Source organism: Odocoileus virginianus, chromosome 28, assembly GCF_023699985.2.
Source record: "Odocoileus virginianus isolate 20LAN1187 ecotype Illinois chromosome 28, Ovbor_1.2, whole genome shotgun sequence".
NCBI lineage: Eukaryota > Metazoa > Chordata > Mammalia > Artiodactyla > Cervidae > Odocoileus > Odocoileus virginianus.
Genome location: NC_069701.1, coordinates 40,798,122 through 40,811,659, shown reverse-complemented (window position 1 = coordinate 40,811,659; position 13,538 = coordinate 40,798,122). Strand labels below are relative to the sequence as shown.

General features: G+C 62.4%; 1 protein-coding gene across 1 annotated transcript; it reads left to right on the top strand.

Annotated features, from left to right (window-relative positions):
* Positions 1-3,219: 3,219 nt before the first annotated feature.
* On the top strand, positions 3,220-11,198 carry FGF3 (fibroblast growth factor 3). Its single transcript, XM_020900361.2, has 3 exons — positions 3,220-3,717; positions 5,938-6,041; positions 10,260-11,198. Exons 1-3 carry the CDS (start codon positions 3,498-3,500, stop codon positions 10,635-10,637), a joined length of 702 nt encoding a protein of 233 aa, XP_020756020.2. The 5' UTR covers positions 3,220-3,497; the 3' UTR covers positions 10,638-11,198.
* The last annotated feature ends 2,340 nt before the right edge of the window (positions 11,199-13,538 follow it).

Sequence of the window (13,538 nt, the reverse complement as noted above, 5' to 3'; positions counted from 1 at the left end):
TTGGGGACAGGGGGTAATTAGAGCGAGTCTGGGGCCTGAAGCCAGCACCACATCTGATAGTCACCCCGGTGGGCAGGCTGGGACCACATCACAGAACACTGTTCTCCATCCCCCCTCCCCGGCTCCCTCTCCAGTGGAAGCAGCTGGAGGTGTGAGGCCTGGACCTAAGTGAGGTCAGGGTGGTCACCCAGATACCAGATAGGATTGGGAGGGGATCTGGGGGTGAGGACACCCACAGCAGAAGTCCCAGAGCTGGTGGTAGGAGGCCGGCTGGGGCCAGGCCTGGGGGTGTCCAGGCTGGGGTTGGAGGAGACCAATTAGTCAAATGGCAGCAGTGACCATTTGGTAGCAATTAACAGGCTCGCTATTACCGAATTACACACCCCCCACCTGGTTCCGTATTGAGGGGGAGGTCGCCGTGGGGTGGGTTGTGTGGGTGCCCCGACCTGGCCCAGCACGCCTCTGTGCCTGCCAAGAAGCTTGCAGGAAATCGGGCACCCCTCCTTGGCTATGCCCTGGCATCCGAGGGCCTTGCAGCCCAGCAACATTCAGAGCTAAGCCCAGATCTGCGAGAGCCTTGGGGACAGGAAAGACGGGGATCAGAGAGACTTTGATGACCAGAAGCCTCAGTGGGTAGGAAAGCAAAGGTCGGGGCAGAGAGGGAGAGGCTGCGGGTGGTGGGCTGGGGTTCAGGATGGTCGGTGAGGCCCCCAAACACCAGCACAGGAAGGGGCTGTCCCAGAGCCTGGTGTGGGCAAGATGGCAATTTTGGCTTTTGGCAGTCCTTCTGACTTCAGCCCAGAGGTTACTGCCGGGGCCAGGGAGCTTAGCTGCCTGAGAGAAGTCCCCCTAACAAGAATGCCCACAGGGAGTCAGGTCTGCTGGCAGGAACCTGGGGCGTGTGGGCCTGCTGTCCTGGCCTGACTGTTCACAGCACCCAGTTTGTGTAATAAACTGTGGTCTCTTAGTGATAAGGTCGGCCTCTGCACTGATGCGGGGGTGGGACCTTTGCAAAGGTACTTTCAATGAGTTTCTCTCACTATATTTGAGGCGTTTTCCTAAAGGAAATTAACCCTGAAGACTCACTGAAAGGACTGATGCTGAAGCTGAAGCTCCAATACTTTGGCCACCTCATACAAAGAGCCGACTCATTGGAAAAGCCCCTGAAGCTGGGAAAGACTGAGCGCAAGAGGAGAAAGGGGCGACAACAGATGAGATGGTTGGACGGCATCACTGACTCAATGGACACGTGTTTGAGCAAGCTCCAGGAGACAGTGAAGAACAGGGCAGCCTGGTGTGCAGCAGTCCATGGGGTTGCAAAGAATTGGACATGACTTAGCCACTGAACAACAAAAACATACACAAGAAGCCAGCATCTCAGAGGGGTGGTGCTACACGGCCAAGGTGACAGGACTAGGAAGCAGCTGAGCTATTCATTCATTCATCCATGGAGTAGGTTCTGAGGGGATACTCTGTGCCCGGCACAGTACAGAAGCTGCAGGTACAGCAATGAACAAAACCAGCAGAACCTCCTGACCTCTCAGCACTCTTGGACCCCTGTTCTGTGGCAGGGATCCCCACCACTAGCAGTTCGAGGGTGCAGGCAGACTGGGATGGGTGCAGGGCACCCACAATCCTCGCCATGTCTCTCCTGAGTTCTCGTTGGAAGTTCAAGTGACCAGTAGCCCCAGGCCAGTTCCGTGGGTGAAGCCCCAATGGACTGTGCTCAGCTCCGTCCTCAGGGGCTGCCTGACAGCGGTCCTCTGTCCCGTGGAAAGCTGGCTCTATCATCACGGGACTCTAGCAATCGGTGGCCTGTTCTTTCAACAGTTCAGGGGCTCTGACTAGACAGACTCTAGCCAGAAGCCACTTCTCTTGGGACTGGGGTGTTGTATCCCAATGGGATATATTAGCTCCTGCAGCTCAAGAGAGCCCCTGGTGCCCCCCACACACCCCTTTCCCCAGGGAAGGACCAAGGTTCCAAATTCCGAGGCAGGTAGAAGGGACGGGGGACGCCAGCCCGCTGGGCTGATCCCCAAGCCCCCGAACTTGGAGCGTAGACTATTGGACCCTACAGGGAGCCCTCATGCCTGCCAGGTACCCTTGCTTGAGCCTGGGTGTCAGTATCAGATGCTGGGCAGGGGGCTGCAGGAGCACATAGTGGGTGGGTGGGTGGGTAGGGGAGCAAGAGAGGGGGTGAGGATGTGGCTTTTCCCAGCACTCCATCCTCAGCCCCTCTTCACTGGGATCCCGAGGGGAGGGGCCCCCTCCAGGTGCAGGGGCATCTACATGGCTGCTCCCAACCCACCTGGCGGGGATGCCCACCCGCCTTTGCCAGTTTCCGCTCATCTCCCTTCTCAGTGGCTAGCAGGCTCCCCACGCTTTTCTCGAGGCGTCGGTCCCCAGCTCTCTGGGCCCCCATCTCTGTCTCTCGGTCTCTCTCTTTTCTGTTCTGTTCTCTCCTGTTCTCTGAGCTGCGTCTGTCTCTCTTGCTCTCCAGGGCTGTCTGTCTCTGTGCCCCTTTCTCTGGCTCCACCGTCGTCCTCCTACAGCCCCAACCCCCTCTCTGGCGCGCTCCTGAGACTGGCCGCTCCAAACGCCGACCTCATCCTTCCCGCCATGTGCTGGGTTCTTGGGATGGCGTGAGGGGATAAAGCACCTTCAAGCCTCGGACTGCCGAGGGCAGCGTCCTGGCTCCAATGGGCAGCCCTGGGCGCAGTCAGAACCTCGGGGTCCCCACGCGCGCCCGCGCCCGCGCGCAGGGCCCGCCCCTCCGCGGTGCTCCGCGGGCCCCCTTCATTATGCGCCGCCTTTAATGGGCGTTTGTCAGCGCGACTGCCCCGCAAGTTGTATTCGCGGACATCAGTCATCGGCGGCGTTCCCATTGTGCCAGGGGATTGACGGAGGGCGGGAGGGGGTGACAGGGCCTGGGGCGGCCGCCTCGAGGCCTCGGTCTATAATTTTCGGAGGCATAATTGGTCTGGGGGAGGGGCGGGGGAGGGGGCGGGGAAGGGACCTTTCAGAACCGGGAAGGCGCACGGGCTCCGGGCGCGCGGCGGAGCAGAGCCACGGCTCGACGGCGGCACGCGGGGGGCGAGCGGGCGCGGGGGGCGCCCGACCCGGACGCCGCGCCCTGCCCCGGCTCTCCACCCCGCCCGGCCTCCCGCCCCTCGCGCGCCTCCTGCGCCTCCGCCTGGGGACCGCATCGGCCTTTTGTTGCCGAACCGTCTTTTCTTTCAGCTCTTTGCGCAGCAACGGAAATCTCACCCGTTTCGGGGTGAAAATTAAAGGATCTCTCTCTGTGTGTCTCCCTCTCCCTCCCTCGCACCCACCGCTCCTCTCCCCTCCCCTCCCCTCCCCCGCTCCGCGGAGTCGGAGTCGGCACAGCCGGGCGCGGGAGCGGGCTCCGAGCGCCTCGCCTCGGCTCGGCTCGCCGTCCCTTCCATGGGCGCCGCGCTAGGCTGCAGCCGCCGCCGCGGGGCGGGCGCGATGCCACGATGGACCTGATCTGGCTGCTGCTGCTCAGCCTGCTGGAGCCCGGCTGGCCGGCCGCGGGCCCCGGGGCGCGGCCGCGGCGGGATGCGGGCGGCCGCGGCGGCGTCTACGAGCACCTCGGCGGGGCGCCCAGGCGCCGCAAGCTCTACTGCGCCACCAAGTACCACCTCCAGCTGCACCCGAGCGGCCGCGTCAACGGCAGCCTGGAAAACAGCGCCTACAGTGAGTGTCGGCGCCCCCGGAAGGAGCGGTGCCCGCGCGGGGGCTGGCGAGGCAAGGGGGCCCGCCCGGGGACGCGGACCACCGCTGTGGCCAGAGGGAGACCGCCGAGGTCCCCTGGGCTCCCCCGACGTCTGGGAGCTGAAGAGAGGGGAGCTGGGGAGGGTCGGGGGGGTGGGGAACGGGTCACGTCCGAAGAGGCCCCGGCTGGTCGCTGCCCCACGCGCCCCGCCGCCCGCTGGTCCGAGGAGGTGTGAGGAAGGCCGTCCGGGGGCTCCCCGCTCGGTTGGGTTTGGTGGTCCTGACAAATCTGAGCCCTTTGAGTTTTTCGGAAAAAAGGCCCTGGACAAGGCATTTATCGTCCTCTTTATTATTTCGACCCCTTCTCCTCCTGCCGACCTCGGGGCGCTCCGCCATCCCGTCCGCCCTCCCGGCTCGCGGCCGCCCAGGTGGCCGCCCGGCGCGCAGCCTCTGCGCGGAAGAAGCTCGCCCGACAGAGCCGGGCTCCTGGGGCTCCCGGGAGGCGCCCGCAAGGATAGAGAATCCTGTCCCCAGACCGGAATCCCCAGCCCTCCCGCCTCTGCCCTCGGCCTCAGAGCGACCGGCGGGATGAGCTCCCGGGTCGCAGGGTGGGGCGCCACGGGATGCGGCTCAGGAGCACGCAGGGATGTCCGCCTCGTGCTGGGGGCGCGGGCACACTGTCACCCCGCCCCGCAGCCGGAACCCGCGCGCCCGGACTGCGCTCGAACCGGAGTCCCGCGAGGTCCCAAGGTTTGGCTCCTCCGGACCCGGGCTCGTGCGGAGTCCTTTCTCGAGGAGGAGCGCAGGGCCGTGGGGACTCGACGCAGCTCCGCTCGGTGAGGAGCTGGAGACCCGAGCTCGGGGCCGGGCAGGAGCTCAGTGGGCGGGGTGTGTGGCCAGAGAATCGGGGTCCTCCGCTGCGCCCCGCGATCTGCTCCTCCTCCCCGACCCGGGCGCAGGAAAAGGCGCGGTGTGTTCCAGAGGCGGCCGGAAAACTCTGCTTCCTCCAGGAAAGCCGCGGTCCGGTGAAGCCGTCTTCGGAAGACGCCTCCGGAGCCGCGCGGTGGAAGCCAAATGTTACCAGGGCGTCCACTGCGCGCGGGACAGGACTGCGAAAGCCCCTGCGCCCGCCTGGTAGCGATTCTTCGGTTCTGTCCAAATCCAGTCTCCCCTCCCGGGAGTCGCAGAGCATCCAAATTTTTGAGGCATCAAGGCGGGCAGCCCAGAGCCGCGCTGGTCCCACATCCAGACGCGGGCGCTTTGGCTGGCGCGACGGGGCGGGGCGGGGGGAATCCTCCCAGCCTGCGCCCCAGAGAGCCCAGAGGCCGGCATCCTGTGACCCCCGGGCCCCCGCACGCTCCGGGCAAGCCTCTGGCGGCCGGCGGCCTGGCCCTGTGAGCGCTGACAGGTGCCGGGGGCTGGACGCTGGACCGGAGAGGCGCCCCCTGGAGAGGGCACCGGCTGTTACCCCAGGGGCACCGTGGCCCCACGTGGAGCTTTATTGCAGGCTCCCCAGTGGGAAGAAAAGTGCCCTCTGTCCTAACAGAAGGCGTTAGGGGAGATTGAAACTTTCTTCCATTGGGTGGGGAGTGGGTGAACGCAGGTGGCTTCCCTTTGTGAGCTCCCTGCCAACACCCTACAGGCTCGAAACAATTATCTCCCACCCACGTACCCTGCCAGTGGGTTTGGGTGGCACCCTCAATCCACTGGTGGATCCCGTTATCAATTCTCCTTGCCAAAGGTCCAGCTCCCCCTCCCAGCCCCCCTGGGGCACTCCAGTGGGCCCAGACACAGCCACGTTCAAGAGGTTTGAATCGCAGTTCAGACACCTGTGTGCCATCTTGGGCAAGTCCCTCTGGCCCGCAGTCTCAGCTGGTGTGTCTGGCCAGCCCATCATGAGACTAGCTCACAAGTGCTGGAGAGGCTCCAGGGGGCCCCCGTCCAGCGTGGGGAAGTACCGGTTCCCCCCCTCCCAGGTCTGCCTTCTTGCAGACGCCTCCCCTGGTGTTCCCCGTGCGTGCGGCACCTCCCACCCAGGGGTTTCTCCCTCTCCCGAACGTCCAAAGTCACCCCCTTTCATTGCAGGTTGTCCTCAGCCCCCCCTCCCCTCCCCGAGCTGGCGCAGGGGAGCGGGGTGTTCAGCCCTCCCTGCCGGGCTCTGTGGGAAGCAGAGGGGGTGATGGGCTGTCCAACTCCTCACAGGCATCCTGGAGATAACGGCGGTGGAGGTGGGCGTTGTGGCCATCAGGGGGCTCTTCTCCGGGCGGTACCTGGCCATGAACAAGAGGGGACGGCTCTACGCTTCGGTGAGTCCAGGGGCTCGTGTTGGGGGCGGGGCACAGACAGAGCAGCCGGCTCCCTTGGACATCACATCGGAGGGCATACAGGGACATGGGCAGCGTAACGCTCTGTCCGGGGACACGCCGGGACCAGCACCCCAGGTCCCACGGCTCCCCGCCCGGCACTCTTTTGCCCGAGTCTGCTTAGAGGCGGCTGCCAGCTGACGGGGTAGACATATCTTAAGTTCTCCAGTGCTGTGGGGTGAGAGAACGCTTCCTCACGGATTCTGTGGTCACCTTCAAGGTAGCTGAGAGGAGAGGAGAGGTTGTGCCCCAAGTTTCTACCAAGATAAACGGACCCTAGTGAGCCTGGGGATGAAGCAAGGGTGTCCAGGAGGCAAAAGGTCTTCTGTGGGCTCACCCCGACAGAGCTCTCCTGGGAGTGGAGTGAGGAAGAGGGCGGAAAGGCAAGAGCTGGGAGTCAGTAGGAGGGAACCAAGAGGAAGGGAAACGGGGCCCGTGTCCCAGGCACGTAGGTTTGGAGCCCAGCCTTTGTACCATCTGGGTCTCTACAGAACAAGGGGTCTTGTGACTGTGGGCGTTGGTGGTGTCCATCCCCCAGGGGCGGGTCATACATGGAGTAAAATACATGTACTAGGAAGTTTCCTAGCTCCAACTAGTCATTACATGCAATTCAGCTGATGCTCCCTGGGCAGTGAGAGGCTTCCCACCCACCATCCTTCACCTAGACGAAGCAGGCGAGGACCGTCTCCTCCGTTTGGTTGCGTTTGCAGGGGAAACACCGACATTTCCCCGCCTGTCTGAAGTCAGGCAAAGCACTGTCAAGAACTTCAGGGAAGTCCTCCTTTAAGCGGTTTTTTTCCATCACAGATTTTTCACGGTTTGGCTAAAGGAAATGCAGAAGTAGGAAGATACCCATTTGCTTTCTGTGACCCAGGGGAGTCTGTGTCTGGGAAGAGGGACCCTTGGGTGCCCAGCCTCCTTTATACGTCCTTCTAGGACGTAAACACCAAGTGCGGTTTATGAACACATGCCCTCAGCCCAGGGTCTGGTCTGACTTTTTCTTGAGGTGGATGGTGGCTTTCCAGACCCCTCCAAGCCTCGCCCTCGGTGCGGAGTGAGCAAAACTGACTTTCTGTTCCTGAAATGGGCTTGGACCCCCCACAGGCACTCCCATCCCTGGTGGCGAGGGGAGGACTTGTTGGCCTGCCGAGCTTGTGCAGGTCTTACTGACCAGGGGCGGCCTTTGTTCACGCTGGGCAAGTTTACACAGGGAGGCAGGTAGGGCTGGAATCAGGAGAGGAAGCGTCTGGCCGTTGCCATCTCTCCTGTGGGAGACCCAGGCCACGACCCTGGGGGGCAGAATTACGCGTGCCCCGTGGGCCAGAGTCTCCCTGTGGCTTCCGTCTCTGAGAGCTGGCAGCTCTGGCTTCGGGGATGGAGGAGGAGAGGTTCCTGGTCCCACGTGGGTAGCCCAGCAGTCTAGCTGGGTGGGGTGGGACTTGGCAGAGCTCCTGGCATGGGAGGTCTCACTACGTTGCAGATAAGCTGAAAGGTGAGGCAGCCCAGATGCCGCTCCTGTCACCCCTTGTCCCCGTCCCGGGAGCCCCCAGTTTGCCCGTGAGTGCTGCTCCGACTGCCCTGCCTCTTGACTATCTGAGTCCCTGGTCTTTGCCATCACCTTGCTTCTCACCCTCCAGACTAGTTCATCCACTCTTTGGGTCAGCGGCCCTTGCACCCTGACAGCTCCCAATTCCAGTCCTGTTCTCCCTTCAGAGTTATAGGTCCCCCCAAATGTCCTGATAGCTCAGAGACCACCCTGGCAGAGGGCACACTCCCAACTGAATCCAGCAGCTCCCCTGACTCCCCTGCCGTAGTTGTTACCCCACCAGGCACTCACTCAAACCCAAGATCAGCTGGGAGTAGTGGCAGACACCTGCTTCTTTCTCAGCCACACGTTCAGCCCATCTCCAAGTCCTCGAACACACTTCCTGAATCCCTCACTTCAGTTTCTGCCTCCCTCCACCCAACCCCTGTGCCCTTATAACTCAGGGCCTCGTCATCGCCCAGCTGGACCATCACAGCAATCTTGCGACCCAGCTACCGGCCTCCAGGTCTCCATCCTCCAGTCCACACCCCCCTTCCCTCCCTCCTGTCTCCTTCCATTCATCTCTCCGTCCATCCATCCATCCATGCACACATCCATCCACCAACACCCATCCATCCACCTCTCTTTCCTTCCACCCACCTGGCATTCATTCTTTCATCCCTCGGGGTCCTGGGCACTTACCATACGTCACAGTCTGTGCTAGGAGCCTGATCAGTGATCTCCCTAAACTGCAAACCCACTCACGTGATGGCCTCCAGGAACGCCCCATCGCCCCCAGATTATCCCCCAGATTCCTTAGCTCAGCTCACAGTGGAGAGCCCAGACCATCTTCTGCCTCCTCCTCCCACCGTCACTTCACGGCTCCCGTCCCCACTCAGACTCTGGACCCCTTGGCTTCTCCAGAACAAGCCCTGCTGCTCCCAGCCCCGACCCCATGCTTTCCCTGCCCCCCCCACCCCCTCCTGCCCCCTCCTGCCCCCACGGGAACATGCCCTCCTGCCCCACAGGAACACTCCCTCCTGCCCCTTCCTGCCCCATGGAACATGCCCTCCTGCCCCCTTCTGCCCCCTCCTGCCCCCTTCTGCCCCCTCCTGCCCCCTTCTGCCCCCTCCTGCCCCATGGGGACACGCCCTCCCCACTGGGAGGGTGCCTGCATCTCTGTTTGGTCCTCACGTCTGCCCAGCCCTGGCTGATTTTTCTGGAGCAGCGCCAGGAGCTGGCAAAGCTGAGAAGGAGAAGCAGCCTCCCTGAGGACGAGGGTGATGGCAAGGAGTAGAATCTGAGCAGCTGGAGCCCACGGTGGGGGTGGCTCTGGGGAGGGGCCCTAGGGATCAGGGTCTGGGGTGGGACCGCGGGGGCCGGACAGGCACTGCAGACTTCTGTCCTGGTGCATCTGTGATGCCTTTTTCTAGCTCGTCTCCGCCCCTTATCTGTAGCCTCCCCACATCCAGGAGCCCCCTCAAGGTGCAAACAATGTTCCGCCCCCAAGAAGCCCTCCCGTAGGGCCTGAGCCCCTTGCTCTTGAGGTTCACAGCACTGTGTCCCTTCAATGGCCCCCCAGGTGTCCCAGCAGAGAGCAAACCCACCAGGCTTCCTGCAGGATGGGCCTCAGCCCGGGAGGAGGTACTTTCTCCAGGACAGAGGGGCCTGGGAGGAGAGCTGGTTTAGCTGCTGAGTTTTTCACAGACACTCACTGTGAGCAGGGCCGGGTGGAGTGTGCAGGTGTAAGATGCTGAAGCAGTGTGTCCGGCCAGGGGGTGGGGCAGGTTTGCCTGAGCCCTCCCACCCACCCCAGAGGGCCCCACTGCACGCAGGGGGTGGGCACAGGCCACAGGAGCATCAGATCTCCGGACCTCAGTTTCCCCCTTTGTAAAATCCTGGGCAGTGGCGTCCGAATGTAGACCAGAAGAGCCCCAAGCATCCACTGAGGGGTTTCAGAGCAGAGAGGAGGGGCTGCGGGTATGGGGGGAGGCCCTCCCCCTGACACTCTCTAGGGGCTGCGGTTATGGGGGGAGGTCCTCCCCCTGACACTCTCCAGCCTTGCCTCTGGGCTCCCGAGTCACCAGAGAGAGATAGATGGCTGGCGCTTCCCATCTTGCTTCCTGAGGTCCTCAGGAACCCTAAGCTGCCCGGTCCGTGAGTCTGGCCCCGAACAGTCTGTGGCCCCCGGGAATGGGGCTGTGGCCCACTGGGCCGCCTGCATCCCCCCCTCTGCCGATGGAGAGGGGCCTTGAGGGTCTCTCGTCTCATCTCAGTCCCCGGAGAAAAGGCCAGTCCTGCTGGCCAGCTTCCCCTGCGCCCCCACCCTGCCCCCTGGCACAGTGTGGGGAGGGAGAGGCTTGGCATGTCTGTCCACCTACAGCGGGGACGGGAGCCTAGGCTGGCCTAAGCCGTACCTGCCCCTTGCCCAGCCCCCAACCTGGAGACACGCCACAGAAGCCCGCGGGGGACCCTGACAAAATCTCTTTTCATTCTGCGTTTGTCCGTCCAGACCCGGGGGCGGGACCCCCCGCCCCCCCACCCCAGGCCGCCCAGACCAGGGCTCAGGGCTCCCCTCCGCGCCTGCGCCCTCGGGGGGCTCTGTGCGCTGACCCTGGCCCCCGTCCGCCCCGCAGGAGAGCTACAACGCCGAGTGCGAGTTCGTGGAGCGCATCCACGAGCTGGGCTACAACACCTACGCCTCCCGGCTGTACCGCACGGCGCCCGGCGGGCGCGGGGCCCGGCGGCAGCCCAGCGCCGAGAGACTGTGGTACGTGTCGGTGAACGGCAAGGGCCGGCCCCGCCGCGGCTTCAAGACACGCCGCACGCAGAAGTCCTCGCTCTTCCTGCCCCGCGTGCTGGACCGCAAGGACCACGAGATGGTGCGGCTGCTCCTGGGCACGGCCGGGCTGCGCGGCGGCCAGGCCAGGCCTCCCGCCCCGGGCAGGGCCGCTTCCACGCGGCAGCGGCGGCGGAGGCAGCAGAGGCGGCGGGACCGGGGAGGCCGAGCCTAGCCCCCGCCCCGGGGAGGGAGCGGAGGCCGTGAGCGTCCCCGCCGGCGGCTGGGCTCTGAGCTCAGGCTGTCAGGACCGGGTGCGGACCGACGACGGATGCGTGCAGGGCTCCACCCCTGACTTCCCTGCGCTAGCCCTTCCCACCTGGCAGCCGGCTGCTCAGCCCAGGCCAACGGAACACACCCCCAACCCTTCCTGCTTCTCTCAGACAACCGTCACGTCCTCGCAGCAAGGAGCCCCGTCCTGGCTTGGAGGGGGCTGCTGAAAACAGGAGACTTGTAGGTTTGCCTAGGCGGCAGCGCCCTTGCCCACCTCGGGAGGATCCGCTGGAGCAAGGGGTCCCGGCTGTTGGAGGCGCTGAGGGACGGTGGGGTGGAGCGTGTGGGATCAAAATGTTATTCTACGTTGTTATTTAATAGATGAGGATGCAGCCTGCGGACACACTTGAAAGTTTTACTTGAACGAATTTGCTTGTGATGATGGTGGAGTCTGTGCCAAATTGATGTCTTAAGATGTAAGATTGTATTCTGAGAAACTGGGCTAAAGATGCATTTCAATTCCCTGGTTTTGAAAGTTACTATTTTTTTTTTAAACCACTAGATGTTTTGTTTGGATGGGAAGGAGACTAATGCGTCTGTGTGTGTGTGTGTGGTGGTGGTGGGGGGTGTTATGTGGGCTTCCCAGGTGGCCCAGCCGTAAAAAATCTGCCTGCAATGCAGTAGACGCAGGTTCGATCCTTGGGCCAGGAAGATCCTCTGGAGGAGGGCATGGCAACCGACTCCAGTGTTCTTGCCTGGAGAATCCCCTGGAGAGAAGAACCTGGAGGAACCTACAGTCCATCGGGTCACACAGAGTCGGACACGACTGAAGGGACTTAGCACACAACACGTGTGGGTGTGTTCCTGTGTTTGTGCATGAGTGAATCTACGTATGCGTGTGGTTGTGTGTTCCTGGTTGTGCATAGGTGTGCACACGTGTGGAGAAAGAGAAAGAAAGAGATTGACTTTGTGTAGATATTCCCCAGACTCCCTCCGTCTTGAAGCTGTGTGCTTCTCCGTGGACTGTTTTGAGCACCTGGGCTGCAGGCCACCTAGAGCCATTCCAGAGCTCCTTCCTTCCCCCAACCTGCCGCCAAGGCCTTGGGCGTTCCTGCGTTTGCTGAGAAATCGAGGGTCAGAGGTGACGTGGTTTGTTGCAGTCTTTCCTGGTGGCTCAGACGGTAAAGAATCTTCCTGCGAGGCAGGAGACCTGGGCTTGATCCCTGGGTTGGGAAGATCCCCTGGAGAAGGGCATGGCAACCCACTCCAGTATTCCTGCCTGGAGAATCCCATGGCCAGAGGAGCCTGGTGGACTACCATCCACGGGGTCTCAAAGAGTCGGACACGACTGAGCGACCCACACTTTACTTACAGCCTGTAGCTGGCAGACCCGCCGCCATCCCCACCCGCTGCCCACACCTGCTCCTCCAACAACAGCGACGGGCGGGGTCCCCTGGGCAGGCCCAGGTGCGAGCCAGGGGCAGGGCAGCCCTCCCCGGCTTCAGCCGGGTGAGAGTGTGGCCTGAGCCCCAGAGGACCTCAGTGCTGTTTCTGCTGGCATCACTCACACACACCAAACGTGCAGAGGGGCTGCCTTAGCACCAACACCTGTGCGATGACGGAGGAGAGTCTCGGCCAAGAGCTGCTCGGTGTGAAGACAAGGACCCGGCTCCTGGCCACTGCCCCCCTCAGCAAGGCGGACTTGCTTGTCTCCCCCTGACCGACTGCCCCTGCAGGAAGGAACATTCTCTGGGCATCAGTTCATGCTGGGCTATCCCCTTGAGTTTTGTCATTCATCTGGAGTGAGATGGAGCAGGCGTTACCTTCGCTCCCATTTTGCAGATGAGGAAACTGAGGCCCAGCGGGTGAACGGGTCCCCGCATGTCACGAGGCGGGTGCAGCCTCATCTCCACCCCAGTGCTACACCATCAGCAGACAGGCCCTGAAGATGGTGGAGGGAGACATTTGGGAGTCTTGGTTAATATTGAAAATGGGTTAGACAAGAACATGTGTTTTCTGTAATTGACGGGCTATGGAGGTATGGTACTTCTCCACGGGGCGCACACCCATCTGTTGAAGTCCTGCCCCGTGCCCATCCAGGGCCTCAGAAAGTGGCCAAATGTCGTTGCAGATGTGATCAAGTTAGGTGTGAGGCTGTCTGGAGCTGGACATTCTCTGCCCCAGGGTGACTGGGTCCTTGCAAGGAGGGGGGTGACGAGGGCAGACCTGGGCTCAAGGTTGACGCCGGGTGAGGGTGAGCGTGATGCTTCTGTTCAGTAGACATCACCACATGGCACCAGGAGTTAGGGGAGAACCAGACCCCCCACGCACACAGCCCGCCCTGCCCACACCTTGGACGTCCAGCTCCCAGAACTGGGAGACCACACGTCTCTGTCATTATAGCCGTCTGGTGTCCGGAACTTTGTCATAGTCGCCCGAGCAAGCTCGTGCAGGGGGCAAGGGGCCCGGCTGCGCTGCCCCTCAGGCGGTCCCCAAAGGGAGAGGGACCCTGTTTCTGTTGAATGAGGGGGGAAGCGCAGAAAGCCCAGAGGCTGAAAGTGTGGGCTCCTGGGAGGATTCCGAGGACGTAACTCTGCAGGGTCCACCGAGCTGCCAACACCAGGCTCATCTAATGTGGGCCGTGGGGGCGCCTTGGGGTGCCAGGGAGGGGCCACAGGGGATTTCCAAAGTGGGGCCTGCACGAGCGTGCCCACCCGTTTCTGCTTTTGAACCACAGACACTGCTTCCAAACCAGCTTTTTGGTTTTTGAGCAATGCAAATGGATCCCAAAGGGAACAAGCATTTCATGTCAGTTTAAAAACACTTCAGTAAACACAGCCTGGCATGCTGTCGCAAAGAGTCG

Coding starts and splice junctions, on each gene's coding strand:
- FGF3 (XM_020900361.2), top strand. CDS start 3,498: ATGGACCTGATCTGGCTGCTGCTGCTCAGCCTGCTGGAGCCCGGCTGG. Junction 3,718..5,937: donor CCTGGAAAACAGCGCCTACA/GTGAGTGTCGGC, acceptor AACTCCTCACAG/GCATCCTGGAGATAACGGCG. Junction 6,042..10,259: donor GGGGACGGCTCTACGCTTCG/GTGAGTCCAGGG, acceptor TCCGCCCCGCAG/GAGAGCTACAACGCCGAGTG.